This window comes from Pichia kudriavzevii, chromosome 1 (genome assembly GCF_003054445.1).
Source record: "Pichia kudriavzevii chromosome 1, complete sequence".
NCBI classification, from domain to species: Eukaryota; Fungi; Ascomycota; class Pichiomycetes; order Pichiales; family Pichiaceae; genus Pichia; species Pichia kudriavzevii.
The window spans coordinates 80,425-104,780 of NC_042506.1; the positions used below are offsets into that span (position 1 = coordinate 80,425).

The following is a 24,356-nucleotide window of genomic DNA, read 5'->3' on the forward strand; positions in this document are numbered from 1 at the left end:
GTTAAAGTGAGAAGTTTTGATAAGGTATTCCTGCTAGGTACGTTCGTGATACTTGAAAGTACAATGTTGGATATGTAAATGTGGTTTTTAGTGTGTTTTGTGTTTTCCTAGCAAATGATAGTCACGCTAAGTATGTCTTATTAATCTCAGCAAGAAACTGGTGTTGTAGTGGGGAGGCAAAAAGAAGAAAGACACATTCGTTACTTCCATTACTGAAGAAGCATTTAAGTTTTTTTTCCTTTAAGCTTTCATGGAAATTGCCAGCCACTTTGACAAATGAGGTGAGAATTAATGTCATGAATTTTTCACAAACTGTGCTGACATGCCAATTATTTATTCATTTATCAGATAATTTAAAATTCAATTCTTTTTTTTTTTTTTTTTTGTTTTTAATACTTAAGTTCAACGACATCGACTTTGAGTTATGTCTTCTGTGGATGAAATTGCCTCTTTGGTTCAGACTCTTTATTCTCCAAATCAAGACAAGGACTTGATCTTGTCAGTACAACAACAGTTACAGAGTATACAAAAACGACCAGATGCTCCTGAATTAGCCCATGAATTACTCAAGTACAACGTGCAAACAATCCAATTTTTTGGCGCGTTAACATACACGGTATATCTTTTCAACCATCCTATAGATACCCAGATAGGTGATGTCATGATTGGCGAGTTGGTGGAGGCCTGTTCACGTAACCTGGATTCGGTTGTCATACAAAAGTTACTTTTCAACATTGCCAAGATATACACTAACATATTGTACTTCCCCATTAATGACCTTTTTCAAAAGTTGAGTTCCAAAGGTTTGGACATGATAACTATTTCTAAATATGGATTGTTAGCCTGTAAAACTATTGGCGAAGAACTCAATAGATGTGAAAAGATAACAGCTGAAAAGAACCAGATGATTATGGATTCAATGCTTGAAGACAACACGAAGAATCTACTGAATAATACAACCCATTTAGTTTTGGAGGATTCCAGCTTGAAAAAAGTGTGGCTAGATTGCTTACAAGCCTGGATGATTTACGTAAGTAAGTCGTCATTTGAATTCCATGTTAAATCCGACTTAAATGAATATTATCGAATAACTTTAATGCTGCTGCAAAAGTTAGATATTGATGCACTTGATTTGATTTCTGAAATTTTTGACGTTTGTCCCTCCCAGTTGAATAATGATAACAAAAGTTTCTTTAGAAGTCTCGTATTCAGTGAATGGACGACAAATTTTATAACTAACAATGACATTGATGACAACTCGAAATTGAGTAAGTTGATTGCTTCATCGTTAGATTCTGAAATATTGACTTTTGCTTCCAAGTTGATAGATTCGGAGTACCAACAGAGAATAGAGTTTCTACTATTCCTAACCAACCAACCAGGAGACCCTATAACTGATGAGCCTTTCTCTGTAGACATGCTTGAATTCTGGACATTATTTGCGGAGGCTTTTATCAATGATACAGAGGCTATACATACTCTAATAGGAAACGAAGAGGCAAAAATACAAACTTTGCATAAAATTTCAAAAACTTACTTTATAAAATTATCAGCAATATATTGGGAGAAATGTAAGCTAATTGATGGGTTTGATGAATATGAGGATGAATTCTTGAATTTTAGAAGGGACATTGGTGAATTGTTTGAGTCTTTATTTACTATTGCTAGATCTGAAGTGTTTAATAATTTATCAAATTCGGTGTCGTCATCTTTGCTAAATGAAAGATGTAGCAACGATCAAATCAAAAATGCAGACACATCGTTATACTTACTTACCGTTATTTCAAGTATTGTTGGTGAAACAGAAAATGACACAAACTTGTTTTACGATTTGAACTGTTTGTTTGAATCCAAATTTTTAGTAAGAATTGCCTCATTGCCATTGAGTTCTGACTTAGATAATAAGCTCTACCAATACTTAGTTAAAGATTCGATTAAATTCATTTCTGAAATCAACTGGTTTTATCAAACACCATCAGGGTTATCCCATGTTAATGACGTGTTGATGTTTTTGTTCAAATATTTGGAAGATTCAAATTTTCAAGACTCCGCATCAAGAGCAATCCTAAGCATCACTGATACTTGTAGAAGTGATCTGACTAGCTTATTGAATGATTTTGAATTAGCAGCAACTTCAATTATCAAAAATATCGATGTTGACACAAATGTTAGAACTCGAATAATCAGAAGTTATTCGTCAATTTTACAGACAGTTGCTAATTTACGGCTACAAGCTGAGAAAATCTCAAAATTTCTTGATTTAATATATACAGAATCGATCAGTGCATATGGTTCAATTGAAACAACTGCAGGGAATGCTGATATTTTGGAAAAAATTGACGCGTTCTTAGTTTCAATGGTTTCTTCCCTTGTTGGCTTAGCTAGAGGTTTAGAGATACCAGAGGATTGGGAAAAATATTATGAAGATGATCCTGATAAGATGAAGTTAAGCTACGAATATTGGAAGTTTCAAGATCAACATAAATTTCAAGTTCATGATAAATGCTTGAAGCTAGTTTTATTATTCACATTCCCTTCTTATCATTTTTCCAATTTATCCACCAAAAGAAATCTGAATCCTGAAATTGTGGAACAAGTATACAATTTATTGAGATCCGGTCTGAGTGAACCGATACCTGGTCCATTTGTTATTGACTATTTTGAAATAATCAAACTGATTATTAAAGTTTTCCAATATTGTCAAACAAATGAAACTTCAAACGTAGATCCACCTATTATTAAATTCATCCAGTTATACGGTATACTCGTTAAAAGTAACTATACCTCTTCTACAATAACCAAAATCACTGGTTTACAAGTTGGTATAGATGACTTACATATGAGTGAAGTTATCGATGTATTACTCTTTCAAAATTTTGATTCTATCACTGAAGACACGGACGTTTTGCAATATATCTTTACGTTATTAGGAGATATTATAACATGTTATCCAACGGAATTAATCCAAAATCCTGGATTTGTAAGAATTATGGAAATTTTCATTGATCAAATATATCGTAATTGTCAACAAAGGTTTGTTGTCATTTCATTAAGCAAATTTGCTTCAAATTTAATCTACCTCAGGAAAGGCAAATTAGAAGATGTTGAATTTATGAATCACTTGTTAGTTGATAAAAATATAGGTGAAATTTTAGTCCTTAATTTGATGAGAGGATTTATCAATACCTCAAGATCGTTGATTGAATTTTACGTGGATATCATAAGGGCCCTAACAAGTAAGTACGGAAAATATTTGAGAGTATGGATTGAAAATGCGTTTTTGAGGATCAACGAAGAGAATATGACTAAAAATGCTAAAATTGTTGACCAGAAAGTTGTAGAGGGATTTATCAAACAACTGCTTGTTACTCGAGGCCAAAGGGTAGCGAATAGAATTATCAAAGAGTTTTGGTATACAGTAACAGGGATGGTTGATTATGGGATGTAGGTTAATTTGTCTAAAATATATAGAACATAAAGATATAAAATGAAAAAAAAGGTAGAAAATAAAGCGGGGGAGGGGGCGATCCACAAAGCATGACCGATTATAAATTCAACTTATTGAAGATATCAATCAATGCATCAGATTCCGTTGAAGGGTTAATCTCCGAAATCGATAAAACCTGGAAACGTGGTCTATCTACACCTTGATAAGTATCCACCTTAGCACGGACTCTAAAGATGAATTCTTTGAACAGGACATTATCAGTCAAGTAGTTCTTAAATGCAGTTTCATCTGAGGATTCCTTTAGTTCAAGTAAAGATTTTGCATCTTTGCCAATCAGCTGTTCTGCTTGTTCATTGAAAAGATTCAACCAAAGTTGGCCTGTTTCGTCAACCACGCTTGACGCTAAAATATACCTATGTAAAGGTTCGGGATGGTTTATTGAACATTTCTCACAACGCCAGGTTCCATCACCTTGCTGGATCACTTTTTTCTGACATCCCTGAGTCGAACATGCTGGATAGCTGAAATTGTCTGGTCTGATGTAAGATACTGAAGCTTTAATGGTAAAATAGTCCGGCTTCTCATTGTAACCTAGTTTAGTCTCATGAACTTGAGCAACGGTGATTCTCTCTAGGATTGATTCCTTTGATGTTAAACTCGTGGAGTTTGTAGTGGTTGACTTCAAAGTTTTGAAATTTTCAGAGGAGCCTTGGTTGTCATACCAACCCTTTAATTTGAATGCTTCAGGGATATCTGGGTTGGCCTGGATAGTAGCTGAAGGAGTTAAAGAGAGCTGTTTACCGTTGAAATCGTTGATTTTACAACCTCTAATGGCAATTGGAGTACCTGGATCTAAACTGAAATCACGAGCCATTTTATTCCATAGACCGACGTTGATTGCAGTTTGGGATTCATCAACAATTGTGATATCCCGACGATCGTAAGGCTTACCACTTGCCTTGGCAACAATTTCTCTCTTTTCTTCAACATTTTTGACTATACCTAAAACGTCAATAACGGTATTATTTTCCAAACCTTCAATTTGATCAAGTTTAACAAAATTATACTGAACTTTTGGAACATCATCTGCATCTGGAGCAGGTGTAATAATAGAGTCTTTATCTAGGAAAAGTTCGTTCTCATTTGGCAAAGTTGAAAATTGCTTCTTTGCCGAACGAATTTGAACCTTCGTTATATAATAAACCGAATTCTCTTGTAATAAATCATAAAATTTATCAGCAGCCTGATTAAATGCAGTAGCCTTAATTTCACCTGTTTCATCCATAAAATGAACACTGAAAAGTTTACCCTCATTACCGTTTTTATTCCATCTCTTCTCATCTGACTTATAAGATACCCTGGCCTTTATTGACCATCTAGAGAGATAGGGAGAAATTTGATCGATTGTAGTTAGTCCTTGGAACTCAGGAGGTACTTGAGATTTATGAGACGAATGCGAAGAAGCCAAAGTGGAAGTTAAAGTAGGCGTAGGTGTGCGAGCAGCCTTTGTATTATTTTGGTTGTTTGGATTCAAAGCTAAAGTTTTTGCGGTCGTACTAGAAGGATTGGCGTTGGTGTTGATGTTAAGTGATGAAGGTTCTGGGGTAGTATTTTCCTGTTTAGTCAAATCAATTGGGAACTTATTCAAATCTGGGTTTTCCTTTAAATATTTGTCGATGGATTCAAAAGAAGTTGTAGGTTTCTCTCCCTGTGCTACAACCTCACATTGGTTAATCAAAAGGAAGATTTTTTTAGACACAACAGAGATTGAATAGTTTGAGATTGATAAGTAACAGCATTTTTGAAAATTTTCAATTTTCTCTTGAAGATCATTAGGCTTGAAAATGGAATTGATTGAAAATTTACCGTCATTGAGTAGTAACCTAATTCTGTTGACGTCGTCATTCATTGCCTTTGATTGATGAGTTTGAAGGACAAGAGGTGTTGATGTGTCGTTTTCAGTGAAGATCTTGGCTATGGAGCCCGGTACCATTTTGTCCATGTTGGGGAGATGTTTTCCTTTTTAGTTTGGAATTTAGTTTGTATGTCTGTTGTACAGATATCCCGAGTTGCTTATAACCTATAGGAAGAAATAGTAGTGCCAAACTAAGTGTGAGTCTGTCAAACTCTTGCTGATGTATAGAGTGAATCTTTACCTTTTCATGATATTTGCCATTCACAGTTTCTAGAATTACGCGTCTCGATCTCGTTCTCTGTTTTTTTTTTTTTTTTTTTTTTTTAACGGAATTTCGTGTTTTTAATTTTAGTTTTAGTTTTAGTTTTAGTTTTAAATTTAAATTTTGATAATTTTTATTTCATACCTGTTTTTTTTGATTTTTTTCTATTATCTCCTCAAATCTGTCATTCCAAGACTGCGGGTACAACCAACCAATACCAAACGAAAAAAAAAAGACCGCGTCTTCTCAAATGGGTAATACCATCGAGGCTTATTAATATGGACCAATCTCGGTCTTATAAGGATTGTATTTCTTCTTTTTCCTTTCTTTTCTGTTTCTTTTTCTCTTCTATTTCTTTTTTTGCTCTTGAACCTTTTGACACTCTCAATAGAGATTGGAAAAAAATGGATTAGTAGCATGATAACAAGAAATCCACCGCGGAAAGCTTAATTGCCACTTCTACCCATCGCTTGTGGCTTAAAGTAAGACTCTTGTCCTGGTCATCCCATAATGCCCTCGGCTTTTACGGTCCTCTTTCTTTTCTTATTACCGCACCAAACACAAAAGGAGAAACCCCCTACCCCCCAATATATTGATATACCAATATACTAATACGCCGATATGCCAATATGCCGATATCCGATACTCGCAGTCCGTAACTAACACCCGAAATCAAACACTCTTTGCTCGATATTTTACTTTTCTAAAATTTACAGGCCGTAACCGAACTTACGCGCGCTAAGCCTCTTTTTTCCTTCATTGTTACATTTCGGTGGTTGAGGGACTTAATGAGAGGGTCTTCATTAGGGGAAAGGGTATGTTAAGTTACCATTGTGTTTCAGATCTGCTCCTTAATGGTTCAGCCTTTAGGGCTGTTCTTATAAGAGACTGGGATATTAAGAGAAGCCAACGAGGAATTAGAAAAAAAAGGGGAAATAGTGTCCATCCCTTGACACGGCATTGATTTTCTCCCTCCTTATTTTCAGTGTGATACTCATTACCGAGTTTAGAGTTACCCCTGGATTCTAAGCCTCCTTTCTAAGTTATCCAATTTTCAGTGTCGCTAACATCTCCGGACGTATAGTGTACTACATCACATACTACATTATCTTGTATTCCATTGCATTGTACTCTGTCTCATTGAGGCGTATCCACTGGTAAATTGCTGTTACTCCCATATTGCAATTAGACAAATACCAACCATCTGCCATTTCCCTTGCTTCCTGTTATTTTTTGCTGTCTCTGGGAGTTTTATTTGTAAGAAAAAAGACCAAATTATATTCACCTCTTGTCCAACGTTGCCCTCTTGTACTCCTCTCCATTCGGTTTCCATCACATTACACATCCAGGAAATCACTTGTCTTGAACCATGACTTTCACTCACCATTCACGAAGTAGTGACTTGGAATCTCATGGATCTCATTATCAAATCCCAATAGAAAAACTCCAATCCTTATTTGATCCTAAATCTATCCGGAATTTATTGAAAATAGGAGGTTTGAAAGCATTAACACTTGACTTAAATACAGATCTTCATTCAGGTTTATCACAAGATTATAATGAAAATGATATCAAACAACGGATCAATATCTATGGGAAAAATAAATTGCCAAATAAATCCCAGAAATCGCTATTGTCTTTATGTTGGGAAGCTTTACATGATCAAGTTTTAATTATTCTTTCAATTTCGGCAATTATTTCCTTTGTACTTGGCTTATATTTGGCATATTTTGAGCCCCCGGAATATGATGAAGATGGTAACCCTTTACCAAATTTAGAATGGGTTGATGGTTGTGCCATTATACTGGCTGTGATTATCGTAGTTTTAGTTGGTGCCATCAATGACTTTAATAAAGAAAAACAATTTATGAAATTAAACAATAAAAAGGATGATAGGAAAATAATTGTTTATCGCTCCAATGTTAAAACTTATATATCAATTTATGATTTGTTGGTTGGTGATTTACTCTATGTTGAAACAGGTGATATCATACCGGCAGATGCAATCCTGATTTCTGGAGAATGTTCTTGTGATGAATCTTCATTAACAGGAGAATCTAGAACTATTGATAAAAAACCAATAGATCAAGCACTATCTTATTTTAATGATGAAATTAAATCAATAAAATCTCAATCCTTTGCTTCTACAATTTCTACAAGCTCTTCTTCGAGATTCGATGTGGGGGATTCGGATGTATTGGATCCTTTCCTTGTATCTGGATCCAAACTATTATCAGGAAATGGTAAAGCCCTGGTCATTTGTATTGGTGAACATTCCGTAAATGGTAAAATGATGATGTCTCTATTCCATGGGAATGAAGATGAAGAAGATGCAGAGGAAACCCCCCTACAGGTTAGGTTGGACCATTTGGCAAATAACATCTCAAAATATGGATTTTTAGCTGCTATTGGGTTATTTCTTGGGCTGTTTTTGAAGTTCTTGTATCAATTGTCAACAGTGTTGGCTCATCTATCTTTATTACAGAAGTTTTCCAAATTTATCAATATCGTTATTACAGCTATAACTGTCGTTGTTGTTGCTATTCCAGAAGGTTTACCATTAGCAGTTACTCTCGCATTAGCGTTTGCTACAACCAGAATGATGGAAGATGGTAATCTAGTTCGGGTATTGAAAAGTTGTGAAACTATGGGCGGTGCAACTTGTATCTGTTCCGATAAGACAGGTACTTTAACCATCAACAAAATGACAATTGTTGAAGGGTTGATTGGGGACGATTATTTCATTGATAATGGAAAAAAATCTACAATAGATAACAGCAACCATAGTCATTCCTCCATCGAAATTTTACAACATTGTAACGACAAACTAATTGATGTGTTGTTGAAGAATATATTTCTTAACTCTACAGCTTTTGAAAATATCGAACCGCAAAGAAGGACAACTACAAATAGTGAATTGAATAAACCTAAAAGTTCAGTTTTGGATTCATTGAAAACTCTATTCAAGTCTGAGAGATACAATCATATTCTTCCTTTATCATCAGATTCGTCAAATTCGAATAGCAATGCAACTATTACTGAAAAGCCAGATGAATTTGTTGGTTCAAAAACTGAATGTGCTTTATTGGAGTTTGTTAAATATAAGGTTTCGCAAGTCGATCCACGAATCCCTACCGTTTCTAAATACAGAGATGATTTCGAATCTAATATTGTGAAAACTGTTCCTTTTGAGTCTTCCCTAAAATGGTCTGGAGTGGTTTACCATGACACTAGCAAGAACAATTATACTTTTTTGATCAAAGGTGCAGCTGAAATCGTATTGGATTATTGTGATTATATCACTGGTATGGATGGCCATATCCAAAAGTTTAGTAAAAATGAGAAGGAAAATATTGGTGAGAAAAGACAAGATATGGCTAAAAATGCATTACGGGCAGTTTCACTTGCTCATTATACTTTCAAAGAGTCTGAAATATCTAAAATAGACTGGAGTAAAATTAGTGCTGATGATTTGGTTCAATATCCGTTAGTGCTAGACCTAATAGTTGGAATTCAAGATCCTTTACGTCCAGGCGTGAGGGAAGCCATTGAACAGTGCCATAGGGCTGGTGTTGATGTAAGGATGGTCACTGGTGACAACGTATTGACAGCCAGGGCAATATCAAAAGGTTGTGGTATTTTAGATGATGATACTTTTGATGATCCCAGCTATTTCATGGAAGGTCCGAAGTTTAGAAGTTTGAGCGATAGTGAAAGGCTAAGAATCATTCCGAATTTGCATGTTTTAGCTAGATCAAGCCCTGAAGACAAAAGAATTCTTGTCCAGACTCTAAAGAAATTAGGGGAAGTTGTTGCAGTTACTGGTGATGGTACCAATGATGCGCCTGCACTAAAATTGGCTGACGTTGGATTTTCAATGGGAATATCAGGTACTGAAGTTGCAAGGGAGGCGAGCGATATTGTCTTGATGTCAGATGATTTCCCATCAATTGTGAATGCAATTAAATGGGGGAGAACTGTTGCTGCGTCTATCAGGAAATTTGTTCAATTCCAATTAACTGTCAATTTTACTGCGGTAACCTTGACAATCGTTTCTGCAGTTGCCAGTGACGACGATACCAGTGTTCTTACTGCGGTTCAGCTTTTATGGGTGAATCTAATCATGGATACCTTAGCTGCTTTAGCTTTAGCTACTGATAAACCAGATGATGATATCTTAGATTCGAAACCAGAAGGGCGTTCGAAATTAATGATTTCTCCAAACATGTGGAAAATGATTCTAGGCATGTCAATTTTCCAGTTAGGTATAACCACAACTTTAAATTTCAAAGGTTCTCAAATCTTTTATGGGCTACCTTATGATGAAGTTAACACCCATGATAAATTTTCTCTAAAGGCAATGACATTTAACACGTTTGTCTGGATGCAGGTGTTTACATTATTTGTCTCTAGGATTTTGAATGAGCCATTGTGTTTGAATCCAAGTTCAACTTTAAGGGAGAGGTTGTGTTACCAGAATATAGGGTTTTTCAGAAATATAACCAGGAACTATTGGTTTATTAGTATTGTATCTACTATTTCGGTTTCCCAGGTTATAATTATGTTTTATGGGGGCCGTGTTTTCTCAATTGCACCCCAAACTTTTGGTATGTGGGCCACTGCTTTAGGAAGTGGTTTTTCAATGATCTTCTTTGGTGGTCTATTACGTTTAGTTCCCGATTATTGGCTTACAGATTATCTACCAATCGATGGTTTATGTCGTGTAATCTATGGTCTTGAATGGTTTATATTTGGTTGTGGATATTTCCAATCCCCTGAACATAGGGAAGATTATGAAAGTTTTTTTGATTCTAGCGATAATATTATACAAGATGGAGATAACCTTGTTGCAAGCCAACACTCATCCGATATTTCTAGAGGCACCAGCTCTCCTACATTTGTGTCCAGTGGAAGCCCAAGCCCCATGCTGGAGCCATCACATTCTGGCGAGACTCATAAAATGAACAAACTAAAGTCTTTATTGATAAGGAGTAACAATACAAGTGCTTCAAGCTTGACAAAAGAGCCAAATGAAAGATCTTCTTCATTTACAAGAACTCGTTCACCTTCACAAACTAATTTATTTGATAGTGTTTCTGTACAGCCAAACTATACAGATATCGATGTTAGCGCATCCAAATGATGAATGCCGTAGATTCAAATATTAAGGATAGCGGTAGTGACAAAAGGATCAAAAAAAAAAAAGAAAACTTAAGGATTATTGATTAAGTGACTATCAAATATCATATATAAAAGTGATGTGATGTGCAATCTTACCTGCTTTTTTGTTTGTGTCTTTGTTCTAGCCTGGACTTTACTGTGTCAATATGTACCTTTTATAACTTGTATTTCAATTTAATCCGATTTCATGTGCACCCGGAGGAAGAAAAAGCCAATTATTCTCTTGATGCTTCGAATACATTCATATAGTTTGACTTTTGAAGCTTCAGAAAATCGACAAAGGACGAATAAGGCACTTGGAAATGTACAAATGATTTGAAAAGTGGCTGCATATCAATCATACTATCTATGATTTTCACTAATTTGTCATTCTTAGTCACTTTGGAGCTTATTTTTATTGATTGCATCTCTTTCTCAATTTGTTCTTGAATTGACTGCTTAATAATATTTAGAGAATTGCCAAACTCTGCTATTGTGATTTTGTTATTTAGTTTATCTTTAACATTGTTTAAATCTTGAGAATTTACAGCATCTGAACTAGCAACTAAGGATTTTAACAATTCAAAAGCTGCATCCACATTTTTGATTCTTTCTTGGATTTCTGTCAGTTCTTTTAGCTTACTCACAGGTAGATTATCAATCTCTGGATTTATTGAATTTATACTCTCTTTGGTAACTTGTAGATCTTCAAGTAAAGAATACATGGATGTTTTAAGGGTTGACAATTGATATTGCAACCTAGTTACCGAATGGGGGTCGTCATTATCGACAAAGTCATTAGAATTTATGTTGCCGGTATTACTATATGATACAACTTCAATTGAAGATTTTAGCAGCTTTGAATAAGTTCGATCAAATTGGTTCGATAACTCATTTGTGTATTCATTATATCTAAAGCTTAAAGAATTTAGCCTCTGGTTAAGAACTTTCAGAGATAATGAGGAATTCAAACTATTAGACGTACCGCTAATTGTTGCAGAGTTTGTGCTTGAATTTGTATTTGCATTTAATGATGTTGCAACCAATGCATTAACATAATCAACAGGCACAAAATCCTCCTCAAAAAATTGCGATAGTACCTTTGCCTCTAGTGGCAAGCCTAAATCAATTGATGAAACAGTATTGCTATGACTCATCAATACCTGCTTATTAGGGAACCGTGTTAGAAGTGGAAACAAAAGGTTAATTGTATTCGAGATTATGGTAAGTTTCATGAGAGTACACTGAGGAAAAAAAACATGTACTCTGTGGGACCTAGGTATTGTTATGCTGATCATACTACTACAGAGTATCTTTTTTTCCCACTCTTTTTTTTCACCTGAAGTAACACCCATTTCTGAAATGTACACCATTCCGCAAGTTGAAATACAGTCGGATGCATTACAAGTATTGATTGATGAGAGAGAACATCCCAATGATGAGAGTATATGGCTTAGGTATAATGATGAATTGTTCGACTTGAAAGCAACCGGCAAATCATTTGTTAATACAAAGTCGAATATATTGATTACACAATCTTCTAATAAATCTACTAGCTTTCAAATGATGAGATTTAATGATAAATTTAGCCTTGTTTTCCCAAACAATTATCATGGTTTGAAAATCACTGAAAATTACAATTTCACATCAATTGCTACATGCAATGATAATATTTTAATAGGCACAGATGATGGATCTGTGATTAAGTTGCCAATTCCCATATCGATTCATCCTTTGTTTCCGATCATATCGCAGAATATACATTTTGCAGATATCATTAAAATCCTAAGATTTCCAAGTAACAAAGTGTTTTTAACAGTTGGCTTAGATCTGCAAATCAAACTGTGGTCAAATGAGAATAAAGACTCGGTTTTGAAGACTCCTGTACGGATATTGAAGAATGAACATTGTAGACGGATTACTGATGTTGGTATGATTGGTAGGGGAAGGAATATAGTAAGTTGCGGATTAGACGGCAAGATAATTATCTGGGAAATGAGTAGTGCATTGTCTGTTTGGAAGGCTAGTAGAATAAAGGATTTGAATGACGGATGTACAAGCCTAGATATCATTCAAAGCGAGAACTATGTACAGTCAAACAAATCCAATTGTTTCTTTGATTGTGAAGGCAAATTTATCATAGTTGGGCACCAAAGTGGGTTTGTGACTATTTGGGATTGTAGTGCAAGGTTGTTTATGTTTGAACATAAAGTTAGCAATTTTGCAATATCTGATATCAAATGTGTTGATCAGGGACGAATAATAATAGGTTTAAATAATGGTCATGTTTTACTATACCAGATCGACTTAAAAGTGAGAACACTTGAATTGATATGGGACACACATGTTGAAGTGTCTGATAACCTTATTGTCGATATTATTCACACGGAGGTTTACAAGGGCTCTGTGATCGTATTGAGTGATAATAAATTGGTAAGATTAAATTTGAAAGATGGTAAATTAAGCGATGTCTATGTTGGAATTGACGAAAAGATCTTTCACTTTACAATTTTGAATGGCACTTTGATCGTAGTTGGTAAAAGAAATCTTATTGTGTCTATTAATTTATAAATTAATGAAGGAAACTGTATTTAGTTTTCTAGTTTACAAAAGTCTATTAAGAAAGATTTATATATTATATGATACATGTTTACAGTAGTGAGTTTTCTTTTATCTGTTTTTCATGGTCTATCTTCCTGCAGGGAATCTATAACCGTAATTGATATCAAAGGTTTCAGTTATTTTGCTGGATATTTAATGGTGGCAAAGATAACGCATTGATTGAAGGTAAAGAAGTACTCTGATTGACGGAAGATGCATTCGAGGTACCTTGTTCATCAACTCTAGAGAACGAGTGATCTTGGCTGTCTGCATTTTTTGTTTCAGATTCATTCACCAAGGGAGTAGCGTTTCTACTAGGATGGTTTTGTTCGGTGAATAGAGAAGATGCAGTTGTACTCGATGAAGTAGGGTTGTTATTTTGTTGGTTTTGAGAGGGATTTTGATTGTCATGGTGACTTTGGCTCGGATGGTCTGGCTCGGAAGCCTGGTAAGGTAGATGCTGATGTTGTTGCATCACACGTAAATTATTTGAGCTAGCTAAACTGTTGTTATAACTTGAAGGTGAAGTAGAGTTTGGTGTTTGTAAAGCTAATGGTGATTGACGTCCATCGCCCATCTGAGGGCGCTGGAAAGTGCCTATATTGTTAAATAAAAAAGGCTTCAAGTCATCAGCCTTTATTGATGATTGTTGTTGTTGCTGCTGCTGCTGTTGTTGTTGTTGCGGGTGTTGCTGTTGCTGTTGCTGCTGTTGTTGTTGCTGACTATAAGAAGTGAAAGCTGAATTGTAATAAGGGTTAGATGCATGAAGCGGGGTTGATGAAGTTGAGTTAGGAGTAGGCGTTCTCATTTGCTGAATTTGTTGAGCATACTTTTGATAATTTGATAAATTCATGTCATTGAAAATATGGTTCTGAAGTGTGGTGTTTGCAAATTCATTTAGCTGCATTGGTTGCTGTTGCTGCTGTAATTGGTGTTGTTGCTGTTGCATCGTCAAAGGAGAGGTAGACATAACCTTCATTTGTTTGGCCTGTTGTGACAATTTTTGCTTGTACTGTTTCTCCAAACGTTTCTGTTCCTTTTCGATTCTCCGAGCAGCCGCCTTCTCTGCCATCTGTAATTTCAGTTTTTGTTTATATAGACAAAAATCACATTTCTTTTTGCTTTTTCTTTTGGGAGTATATTTATAACCAGGATACTTCTCAGCATGTAATCTTTTCTCCTCTTCAGCTAAATTGTTCCAATATTGCTTCTCTTCATCACTCAATGCTCTCCACTTTTCACCCAACTCTTTAGAAACTTCAGGATTGGATTTCAGTTGATTTCCTTCCTCGATCAAGGCCTGGTGGTGTTTTTGCCTAAATAAAATGAAGGCATTTCTAGGTCTAGGGATTCTCTTTGCCTGGTTTTGTTTACAGGTGCACTTAGTTGGGATGTTCTGTGGAGGTTCTAGAGTTTGTGTTTGTTGGGAAAAGTCTTGTTGTACATGAAGATGGTCATTAAATTGGATAGGTTGTACCTGTTGAGGGAACTGATATTGTTGGTGAAGCTGAAACATTTGTTGTTGATTATTCTGTTGAAGATTTTGCTGCTGCTGCTGCTGTTGTTGGTGCTGCTGTTGTTGTTGCTGATGATGATACGCCAAGGGAACTTGTTGTAGAAGTGGATTTGGGGACTGTCTGAAGCCATTAGGCTGTAAGTTATGGTAGAAGTTATTAATCAAGGGAGATTGTTGTCTCTGTCTCAATAAGTCATTATTTGAAAGATCCAAATTTTCCTGATTTAGAAATGACTGATGAGAGGAGTCGTTAGAATTAGGCCTCATAAGATTCAAGTTTTGGTATAATCCCGGTAAATGTTGAGAGGAATTTGACTGACTCAACTGATTCGAGAAGTCATTCATTGATTTCAGAACGTTTGATTCAGACATTGCAGGGTTACTAGCTGCTGGGTAAAACAGAGATGGTTGAACCTGCTGAGTTTGATGATTCTGAGGAACCTGTTGGATGGGGGACTGGATTTTCGAATGTAAATCCAGATTGGAGAGAGTATCTTGATTCATGTTAAGGTTTGAAGGTGACTGTTTAGGAGAGATGATTTTCGCCAGAGGGGGCAAAGAAGTCTTATAGTCAGGACCAGTCATGAATGGATGGGTTAGCACGAGATAATGATGTTCAACTAACGACTTAGAAGAGAGATTGAGGTAGATGGAGCCAAGGAACGGGAATAATAGAAACGAAGGTGGTGGATGGATACAAAGTCAGAATCAAACAGATGCAAAGGAAAATAAAATAGGACAAAGAGAGATGTGTTTGGAAACAATATAAAAGTTTTTCCAGACACTAAGAAAACAGTAAGGAAATAAAATGGAGAGACGTTTTACTTCCATTAGTGTAAAAAAAAAAAAAAACCCCAAAGAAAACCCACAAGGACTAAAAAGTGGAAACTAAAAATTGGAAACAAGACATTGGAAGCTAAAAAGTGGAAACTAAAAAGTGAAGACTAGTAGCAAAAAGAAAAACTTTATTTCCTCCTAGTGGACATTACCGACGTTTAAAGTGGCTGCAAAAAAAAAAAAGAAACGACTTGCGAGAAAGAAAAAAAATTTTCTCTCCTGTTATTTTTATTTTTTACTTTTTTTTTCTCTTTTCTTTTTTTCATTGGACGGCGTTAACGGATGTGCTTTTAATGGTTTTTCCCACCGAGTTTCAATGCGCCACAGTCACGTGTTAATGCATTTGCCACCACGACGCGCTCGGGCTGTGTGATCGGCGCCGCGTGTTGATGTTTTCCCCAATGGGGCAGGCACGCGCCCACAGCCAGTCACAGCTTGCCGCGAAGCGTCCTAAAAAGGACAGCAACGGTTCTTAAAACAATCGGAATTGATCAACATCAACAATAGCAATATTAGTAGTGGTGGTAGCAGTGTTAGTGGTAGTAGTGCGTTACAATCTAGTATTTTCTCCCGCTCGCCATTGAGTTTGCAGAAGGCTAGCGCAGATCATGTGTCCACCGGGTTTACCATTGAGTGAGCACTTGGTGGAAATGGCAGATCCCCAAATCTCCACCCGACACCCTGTTTGTTTACATCTCCAACTACCTTTTCCTCTTTTCTTGGTCTTTTGTACTTTGTGTTGTCCCTTCAGTTTTATTTTTTTTTTTCGTTTCCTTACACACAACAACATCTAGCTTTATCAGATCACTCAATCGAACACTTAGTCAAGCAATAATAACAAGCTCTCCTTTAACGAGTCCTCGCATTCTATAAAAAGAAAACAGATCAATCTAAAATAAAATAAAATAATTCAAAACAAAACATATTCTTTTAATCTAGATACTTTTGGAACCAATAAACTCACCTTAGTCATTCCTTTAAAACACTCGAAAACTTTGTTGATTCCTACTTATATTTAGCTTAATCAGAATATTACCACTTAATTGATCAATACAGTTAATTCCATCAAATAAACTCTAAAAAACAACAGATAATAGTTCTTAACCTTAAAGACAAAAAGAAAAAAAAAGACAATTCTTTTATCTCTCTTTTGTTTTCATACGTCAATCTTTAATCCCTCCAAAATGTTATTAAAAAATCTCTTATTATCAACTCTGTTATCCACTTTAGTGATTGCCGATGATCAAACTACTACTTCTCAAGTGACAGTCACAATCACTGAAACTTTGTTGACTCCTCAACAATCCGCTCAACATAAAGCCCTCGAACAATCGTCGGCATCTGCCGCTTCATTATACTCTGTTGAATCTGTCGAATCAGCAGCATCAGCAGCATCAGTTGCCTCAGCTGCTTCTATTGTTTCTATTGAATCAATTGAGTCTATTGAATCGGCATCATCTTTATCGGCAGCCTCTGTTGCCTCCGTCGAATCAGTAGAATCTGCTTCGTCAGTCTCTGCGGCTTCTATTGCTTCTCATGACGCTTACTTATCTTCAGTCTCTGCAGTTTCTGCATCTTCTGTTTTGAATGCTATTGCGTCTGCTTCCTCTTTAGAAGCCGAACATCGTATTATGATTGCTTCTGCTTCCTCAGTCGCCTCATATGATGCTTATCTTTCCTCGGTTTCTGCTGCTTCTCACTCTTCAGTTTCAGCAGCTTCAGTTTCTTCTGCTTCAGCAGCTTCAGCCTCGTTTGTTTCTGCAAGGTCAAAATCCGTTCACGATCAAATGGTGAGATCTTCGATGTCTCTAGCTTCACATTTAGCTTACGAGTCTTCTTTATCAAAGGCGTCCCAGATTTCCCAGGCTTCTCAAGCTTCGAGATTATCAGTTTATTCTGCTTCTGTTTCCGCACATAATGCACAACTTTCGAGAGAACATGAATCTCAAGTCTTAGCAAGCAAATCACTTGCTTCAAAGATGGCTCAAGCTTCTAAAATTCACGCATCTGAAGAGTCAGTTAGATCTGCCCAACAAGCCTCAATTTCATCGGAATCCGAGTATATGAAAACTCATATTACTACTACCCATTCCTCCCTATCAAAAGCTGGTGGCCTTTTAGCCATCGCTTCCGAAACTACCACTATGAAGACAGTGTCAACCTCTTCTCATGCTCCGGTCAGCAGTATCTCTAAAACTTCCCATGGCGCAGGTAATTCGTTGACTCCAGTTGCTGGGTCATTATTTGGCCTTATCGGTTTCTTATTTGCCTTGTCTATCTGAGATTCTCTTTATCAGCCATTATTTACATTATATTGCCTCCCATTTAAATTATAGTTATTGTTATCGTTTGAATACTATTTTACTTCTATTTCAATAGAATGATGCGTGGTGTTAGCAATCTAATTATACTCCAATATATATATATATATATATATATATATATATATATCCAAGCGTTTACATTATTTTGCTTCATTTCATAACTTTACTTTCTCTACTATTTTTTAAAAAATGTATATTTACTGTTTATTTTTATGTAATATTATTTTTTTAAATTATGTTTCACATTTTTAAAAAATACACAACTTATTTGTCTATTTATGTTTCTTTCATGTCAATTATACACGTGAGCAGTGCATTTCTGGATCCAGGTAATGGTTTGACACATCTACTAAACTTATGTTCTTTAGATACTGTTGTATATATTCTCAGTTGCCCATTTTCAGCATCTTCATGGTGTGAAATCCTGGTAACTATACCACCAATTGGGATTTCCATTAATAATTCAAAACTTCTCTGCTGTTCATCTAATTTCCAGATTTTCAATCTCCCGTCCCATGACCCACTGACAAACACATCTGAAAAAGGGATCGCATATATAGATGTAATCCAAAATGGTTGCGGTTCGCTTATTTGCTCTTCCCTGATCTTCTGGTCATTTTCTGCACTTGCATTACTTGCCTTTGGTTTTGGTTGGATTCCATGACTCACTCTCTTGGTGAATAAAGGCTTCTTCTTATTCAAAGACCACAAAGATATGTTACCATTGTCTGAGCCAGTCACAAAATGTGAATCGTCAATCATCGATACACAATCAATACTACCTTCAAAGAAAATCTTTTCTTGTGTATCAGACTTTTTGAACTTTTCAATCGAGTCACCACCTCTAAATGTTAATCTTGTCTCATCCGGAATCTTCCACAACATCGCTGTGCGATCTCTACTTCCAACCGTAACACACCTCTCCATTGCCAATGCACTGATATCAGTTACTAGATCTTGGTGTCCATATAATGTTTCCAATTGTGCTAACTGGTTGATCGAATATGTTCTAATCTTTAAATCTGCACATGCAACATATAGTTGGTCGCTATTTCTTCGAAATGTTAAGCTTAACACCTGTCCGTTTCTGTTCTTGGTCTCTAATACTCTAATACACGATAAACTATTCACGCTCCAAACAATAATCCTACCATCTTTACCACCGGTAACCAAATATTTACCATCGGGAGAAACTGCACTAGCGTAGATTTCATCACAATGCCCATTTTCAGAATGCTCTTTGCTCAACTCTAAATGCTGAATTCCACCTTTCACAGTTTTGATTAATGTTGGATTCTTTGTGGAATCTCTTATATCCCATTTGCTAATCTCTAAATCTTTAGAGGTTGTAAATAAATATGGGTAATGGACACTCACAGAGGTGAGACAGTTGTTAGCGACCCTTGTGACTTTCCTTTTTATAATGCTTTTTATTTGTTTAGAGTAGAACTTGTAAACCCATCCTTTCTGTTCAGCAACATCTTTCTTCAATCTTGAGCTGATAATTTCATCATCTAAATCTTTGGCATCAAATGCGTAGTTTGTCTGTTTACCAGATGACTCTAAATCGTCGTCCTCACTATCAACGCCACCTTGTCCCAATGATTCTTTTAAATCTTTGAGGTATTGTTTGGCTAATCTACGTCTTTTATCTGCTGCACTCTCATTTCCATTGTCTTCTTCTTCATCTGATTCATTAATGTCCTCAACCTCTTTCTTTTCCTCACCTACATCCGCAAATACATCTGAATCTACTTCCTCCTCATCTAATGAATCTATTTCTTCACTATCATTTTCATGTTCAGGTTCAGTTGCAATTCTTGATGCTTTGTTTGTTTGCTGAGACTTTTGTCTTTTTTGGTTGGTTCGAACAGTAGAGGTTTGCCTGTTAGCTCTAGTCTTTCTCTTTCTCTTGGAAGGATCAACAAAAAATGAATCTACCATCTTCAATTGTCTACGTTGACGTTTGGGAACTTTTGTTACTTGATGATCAGGAAAATTTCTATGTGAAAAAAAAAATTCTGAAGAATATTTGTGACACTCTTTTTTTTTTTTTTTTTCATGATTGCAAATAGCTGAAGAAGGATGAGATTAAAATAATTTGAAATATGAATTCGGCGCGTCGCCACAATCTTTTTTTGTTTCGCTCATTAGTTTCTGTTTCAAACTTGCAATTTGGGGTTTTTGGCGTTTTTGGCATTTTTGGCGTTTTCCTTTACTATGTTCAAATGAGAGCCATTCAAACCTCAAGGGCTCCACTGATAAGTAAGCAACGTTGAAGAGAATCAGAAGATACTTAGTTGATTATTTTTTGGGATGAATCTTGAGGATAGAGTGACCCATGCTTACATGAACGATGCGGCTGTTTCCGTAGCTTCGACTCCAACGACCTTATTTACAGCGGCAGATGGATCTATCAAAGTATTTGATTTGATCAACACAACTTCGGAACCTGAAATTGTCAATACATTGGAAAAGGTTAAAGACTTTGACATTAGAGTGCTCAACGATAAAGCGTACGGATTGGTATGCGGTGGTTCTGATTGTTCATATCATAACTTAAGTAATTTCTTGGGCATCAATAATAAACATAGGCATAATGATTCCATAATTAGTGAAATGAAGAAGATTTGGAGGAGTGAGGCAAAAATAACACAGGCTATTTTCACACATGGTGGACAGAGGGCATGCATTGGAGATTTGGCTGCCAATATGGTGATCATTGATATTTCCAATCCAACTGATAGTACTACATTTGGCAAAGTTACTGAAAAAATCAAAGTGAATGGGGAAATTGTTGGATTATCTTACAGCTATGCAGTTGATCTAATGGCTGTCACAGTAGCGGACGGTGGAATCTATATTTATTCAATGAGCTCAAATAACACAGAGAGAAGGGCCAGTTTGGGCACTCTGGTAGTTGACAAGAGAGTTGCATTAACTCATGAAATGGGGTTGGTTGATGATGATGATTCTGACTTAAGCGATCTCTCAGACACCAACTTCGATGATGAGGATTCTATGTTTACAGAGACAACGATGGGAGTCGGTGGTAAGAACTCTAGAAACAAGACTAACAACCTAATAAAATTTGCATCTTCTAAAACTGCTTGGAATCCCGTTGGGGATGTATTAGCTGTACCAAACAAGAATTACAAGATTGACTTCTATAATGTTGTCAATTGGGCGGTTCCAGCATTTACACTATACGCAGGTGGCAATCATCATAAAAATTACATCAGTGGGTTGGCGTACTCCCCAGATGGTAAATATTTAGCTAGTATTAGTTTAGATAAATCCTTGATTATTTGGGATATTAAGGACAAGAAGATCAAGGGTAAGGTCGGTCTACCCTTTATTGGCTGTGATATCACATGGTGTGACAATTCTAGTGTTGCTATTGGTTCCAATAAAGGTGACGTTTTAACCATAGACAAATCAACATTCATAGACATCATTACGCCTAAATTAGTACCTGAAAAGGAGATCAATGACACCACTGGTACTGTTGATATTGCTAATGGGAAGGGTGTAAACAATAATGTTACTGGTGATTCCGATGATTCCGGTGATGATGTTAATATATCAGACGATGAAGAGGAAGCTGAAGAAGAAAGATTGGATAGACGAAATTCGCAAGATCTAGATGACTTCATTATTGATGATGAGACAAATACAGATTCTCGTAGAAGGTACAGAGACAATGATTCACAATCTACTGAATTAACTGATTTTAATAAGCGTGCAAGAAGGGAAACGGGGAACGATGAAAATCATTTGTACAAGCTGAATGTTAGATCAGGATGGGGCAGGTCACTAACAAAGCCTTATTCTGTTGGTTCCACTCCATGGGAGGGATCTGACCGAAGATATCTTACAATAACACCTATTGGATGTGTTTATACAGTTAAAATCCAAAGTGTTTACAAGGTGACAGTGTTATTTTTTGATGAAGAAAAGCATCGTAAGTATTTTTTTGACGATTTAAATGGCTTTGACATTTGTTCAATTAATGATCAGGGTTCAGTCTTTGCAACATCCGGCTACAAGAAACAAAAAGGATTTATTGCAAGAATTGAGTACAAAGATCATTCAAACGGTAAAACAGGTGAAACTCAGTGGATTCGAGACATTGCTCTAAGACCATATGAATTTATTACATGTGTTAGCGTTTATGGTAATAATATTTTTGTCTGCACGAATAAAGGTTTTGTGAGGAGATATAATTTATATGGTCGTTTACAAAATATCATGATGATGGATTGTGTCGTGGGTATCATGAACAATAATAACTACGTTTTCACGGTAATCAAAAGAACGATAGGTAGCGGTTATTTATTCAATATTCAAGATTTAGATGGTGAATATATTCAGCAAGAAGTCGGCCTACCGTTAATCACTGAGAATGATTTTGGTGAAGATCAATGTGATATACCTGTAAAAAGCATGTTTTTTTCATCTGAGGGAGAACCATGTCTTGTAAGAAATGACGGAATACTGATGGTTTTAACCAGATGGAGAGATTCCAACAGCAAACCCGTATGGAAGCCTCTGTTGGACATTCAGGAAGGAGTGTCACGCGCTGGTAGAGGTACAGAATTGAAGGCATGGCCGTTAGGGTTATTCGGTGATAATTTTATGTTTGTCCCATTCAGAGGTACCAAATTCCCAATTTTCCCATTGCTAACACCTATGAATGTCGATGTTCGTATTCCGCTGAACTATTATGATCCTAATAAACGGAAACCAATTCGAGAAATCGATGAAGAAGATAGAGAACTATTCGGTGATGAGGAAAACGAAATTGAAGAGCCTCAGATAAACAAGGCCGAAGAGGCAGAAGAACAATTCTTACGCACACTTGTACTTGCCGAGATTCTCAATGATGCAATTTCCAATAACGAGGTTGAAAGTTCCGAAGGTCTGGAAAAGTTGCAATTGTTATCCCTTGATTATGATAAGGCATTATTAATTCAGATTGATGATGCATGTTCAAGTGGTGATTCAGATGATGCATATGAATTGTGTAAGATGCTCCGTGATTCGCGGGCCCTAAATGCTGCTCAAAGGCTAGCTGAAATGAAGAGCATGGCTGGATTAGCCAGACGTATCATGAATTTACGTGAAGCTAGAATGGCTGAGGAAGAACATGATGTTCTAGAAGAGGAGTAGGAGTAGTAGTGGTAGCAAAAATAAAAGGTTGGTGATTATGAAGCCTTGTATATTAAAATGTACTGTATAAACTTAGAAAAGAAGTCCTGATTAGCGTCTCTTGCGTCTATCGTTCCCCTGTCGACCTTGGATTTTGGATATATCTGAAGACGACAAGACTAAGCCGTTTCGTGTACTACGACCAACAGACTGAATTTTCAAACCTCTATCTCTCATTCTGTTCTTCTGGATATTACCCTTACCAATGATCTTATCCTTTGCAATAAAGGATCTGTCATTTTCAAGTTGTCTGAAGGCACCCTTCCTGTTTTTGGCCAGAACAATGCCATTTTCCCTAGCCTCTTTCTCATATTTCTCAATCCTGCGCTTCTGTGCTTCTATCATCCCCTTTCTCATATTCATTGGCATCTTTTCCAATTTCTCTAGCTTCCTTTCATCACCATTGATCCTTGCAAGCTGATCTATTCTTGAATCAAGGGTTCGAACTCGAGCCTTGCCTATCAAGGGTTCGTTCAAGGTCTTCAAGGTTAACTCAGCACCCGACTCTCCCTTTGAAATCCGGCGACTATCCGCTAGGTTCTTCAATAAATGCGATTCGCTTAATAATCTTTGCAATTCAATATCATCCTTCATGTCCTTTGCCGAGCTGGGACCCGTGTTTGCAGATTTTAGCTGTTGTTCAATTGCTTCTTGCTTTTTCAGTTTTAGTTCTGCAAGTGATATTGGTTTACCCGATTTACGCAACTTTTTCTCAGTGCTGGTCGGTTTCTGGGCAGTAGGGTTTGTATACTTATCCTCAAATTTCACTATAACTGGTGCCATGGCTGTGTGTTTTCTTAAGAAAAGGGGCTAAATGATGCCAAAAAGAAAGACCAGCAAATACATGTAAATATCCAAATGCATATCAGAACAAAAGCGTTTATGTTAAAATTTGAAATGCCTATTTTTTTTTTTTTCCCTCGTCTATTTTTTTTTTTTTTTTTTTTCACCCATAAACTTTTTGATAGTTGAAAAGTAACATTTGGAGAATTCATGCACCGTCACCGGTGCAGATAAACGCATTGAACAAGGAGATGACTTTATTGGGTTTCCCTATAGACGCCCTCATTGCACATACTAGA

The 24,356-nt window shown here is 36.2% G+C and overlaps 10 protein-coding genes across 10 annotated transcripts; 5 read left to right on the plus strand and 5 right to left on the minus strand.

Moving 5' to 3' along the window:
* Positions 1–424: 424 nt before the first annotated feature.
* C5L36_0A00410 (uncharacterized protein) lies at positions 425–3,448 on the plus strand (the record flags this gene model as incomplete). The annotated part of the gene is made up of 1 exon (XM_029463046.1): positions 425–3,448. One exon carries the CDS (start codon positions 425–427, stop codon positions 3,446–3,448), a length of 3,024 nt encoding a protein of 1,007 aa, XP_029318906.1.
* Positions 3,449–3,545: 97 nt separating this feature from the next.
* C5L36_0A00420 (uncharacterized protein) lies at positions 3,546–5,450 on the minus strand (the record flags this gene model as incomplete). Its single annotated transcript, XM_029463047.1, has 1 exon — positions 3,546–5,450. One exon carries the CDS (start codon positions 5,448–5,450, stop codon positions 3,546–3,548), a length of 1,905 nt encoding a protein of 634 aa, XP_029318907.1.
* Positions 5,451–6,994: 1,544 nt separating this feature from the next.
* On the plus strand, positions 6,995–10,768 carry C5L36_0A00430 (uncharacterized protein; the record flags this gene model as incomplete). The annotated part of the gene is made up of 1 exon (XM_029463048.1): positions 6,995–10,768. One exon carries the CDS (start codon positions 6,995–6,997, stop codon positions 10,766–10,768), a length of 3,774 nt encoding a protein of 1,257 aa, XP_029318908.1.
* A 253-nt stretch (positions 10,769–11,021) lies between these two features.
* Positions 11,022–11,942, minus strand: C5L36_0A00440 (uncharacterized protein; the record flags this gene model as incomplete). The annotated part of the gene is made up of 1 exon (XM_029463049.1): positions 11,022–11,942. One exon carries the CDS (start codon positions 11,940–11,942, stop codon positions 11,022–11,024), a length of 921 nt encoding a protein of 306 aa, XP_029318909.1.
* A 205-nt stretch (positions 11,943–12,147) lies between these two features.
* On the plus strand, positions 12,148–13,356 carry C5L36_0A00450 (uncharacterized protein; the record flags this gene model as incomplete). Its single annotated transcript, XM_029463050.1, has 1 exon — positions 12,148–13,356. One exon carries the CDS (start codon positions 12,148–12,150, stop codon positions 13,354–13,356), a length of 1,209 nt encoding a protein of 402 aa, XP_029318910.1.
* Positions 13,357–13,519: 163 nt separating this feature from the next.
* On the minus strand, positions 13,520–15,487 carry C5L36_0A00460 (uncharacterized protein; the record flags this gene model as incomplete). Its single annotated transcript, XM_029463051.1, has 1 exon — positions 13,520–15,487. The coding sequence occupies one exon, from the start codon at positions 15,485–15,487 to the stop codon at positions 13,520–13,522; it is 1,968 nt and encodes a 655-aa protein (XP_029318911.1).
* Positions 15,488–16,923: 1,436 nt separating this feature from the next.
* On the plus strand, positions 16,924–18,021 carry C5L36_0A00470 (uncharacterized protein; the record flags this gene model as incomplete). The annotated part of the gene is made up of 1 exon (XM_029463052.1): positions 16,924–18,021. The coding sequence occupies one exon, from the start codon at positions 16,924–16,926 to the stop codon at positions 18,019–18,021; it is 1,098 nt and encodes a 365-aa protein (XP_029318912.1).
* Positions 18,022–18,339: 318 nt separating this feature from the next.
* On the minus strand, positions 18,340–20,007 carry C5L36_0A00480 (uncharacterized protein; the record flags this gene model as incomplete). Its single annotated transcript, XM_029463053.1, has 1 exon — positions 18,340–20,007. One exon carries the CDS (start codon positions 20,005–20,007, stop codon positions 18,340–18,342), a length of 1,668 nt encoding a protein of 555 aa, XP_029318913.1.
* Positions 20,008–20,379: 372 nt separating this feature from the next.
* Positions 20,380–23,235, plus strand: C5L36_0A00490 (uncharacterized protein; the record flags this gene model as incomplete). The annotated part of the gene is made up of 1 exon (XM_029463054.1): positions 20,380–23,235. One exon carries the CDS (start codon positions 20,380–20,382, stop codon positions 23,233–23,235), a length of 2,856 nt encoding a protein of 951 aa, XP_029318914.1.
* Positions 23,236–23,325: 90 nt separating this feature from the next.
* C5L36_0A00500 (uncharacterized protein) lies at positions 23,326–24,057 on the minus strand (the record flags this gene model as incomplete). Its single annotated transcript, XM_029463055.1, has 1 exon — positions 23,326–24,057. One exon carries the CDS (start codon positions 24,055–24,057, stop codon positions 23,326–23,328), a length of 732 nt encoding a protein of 243 aa, XP_029318915.1.
* Positions 24,058–24,356: the final 299 nt, after the last annotated feature.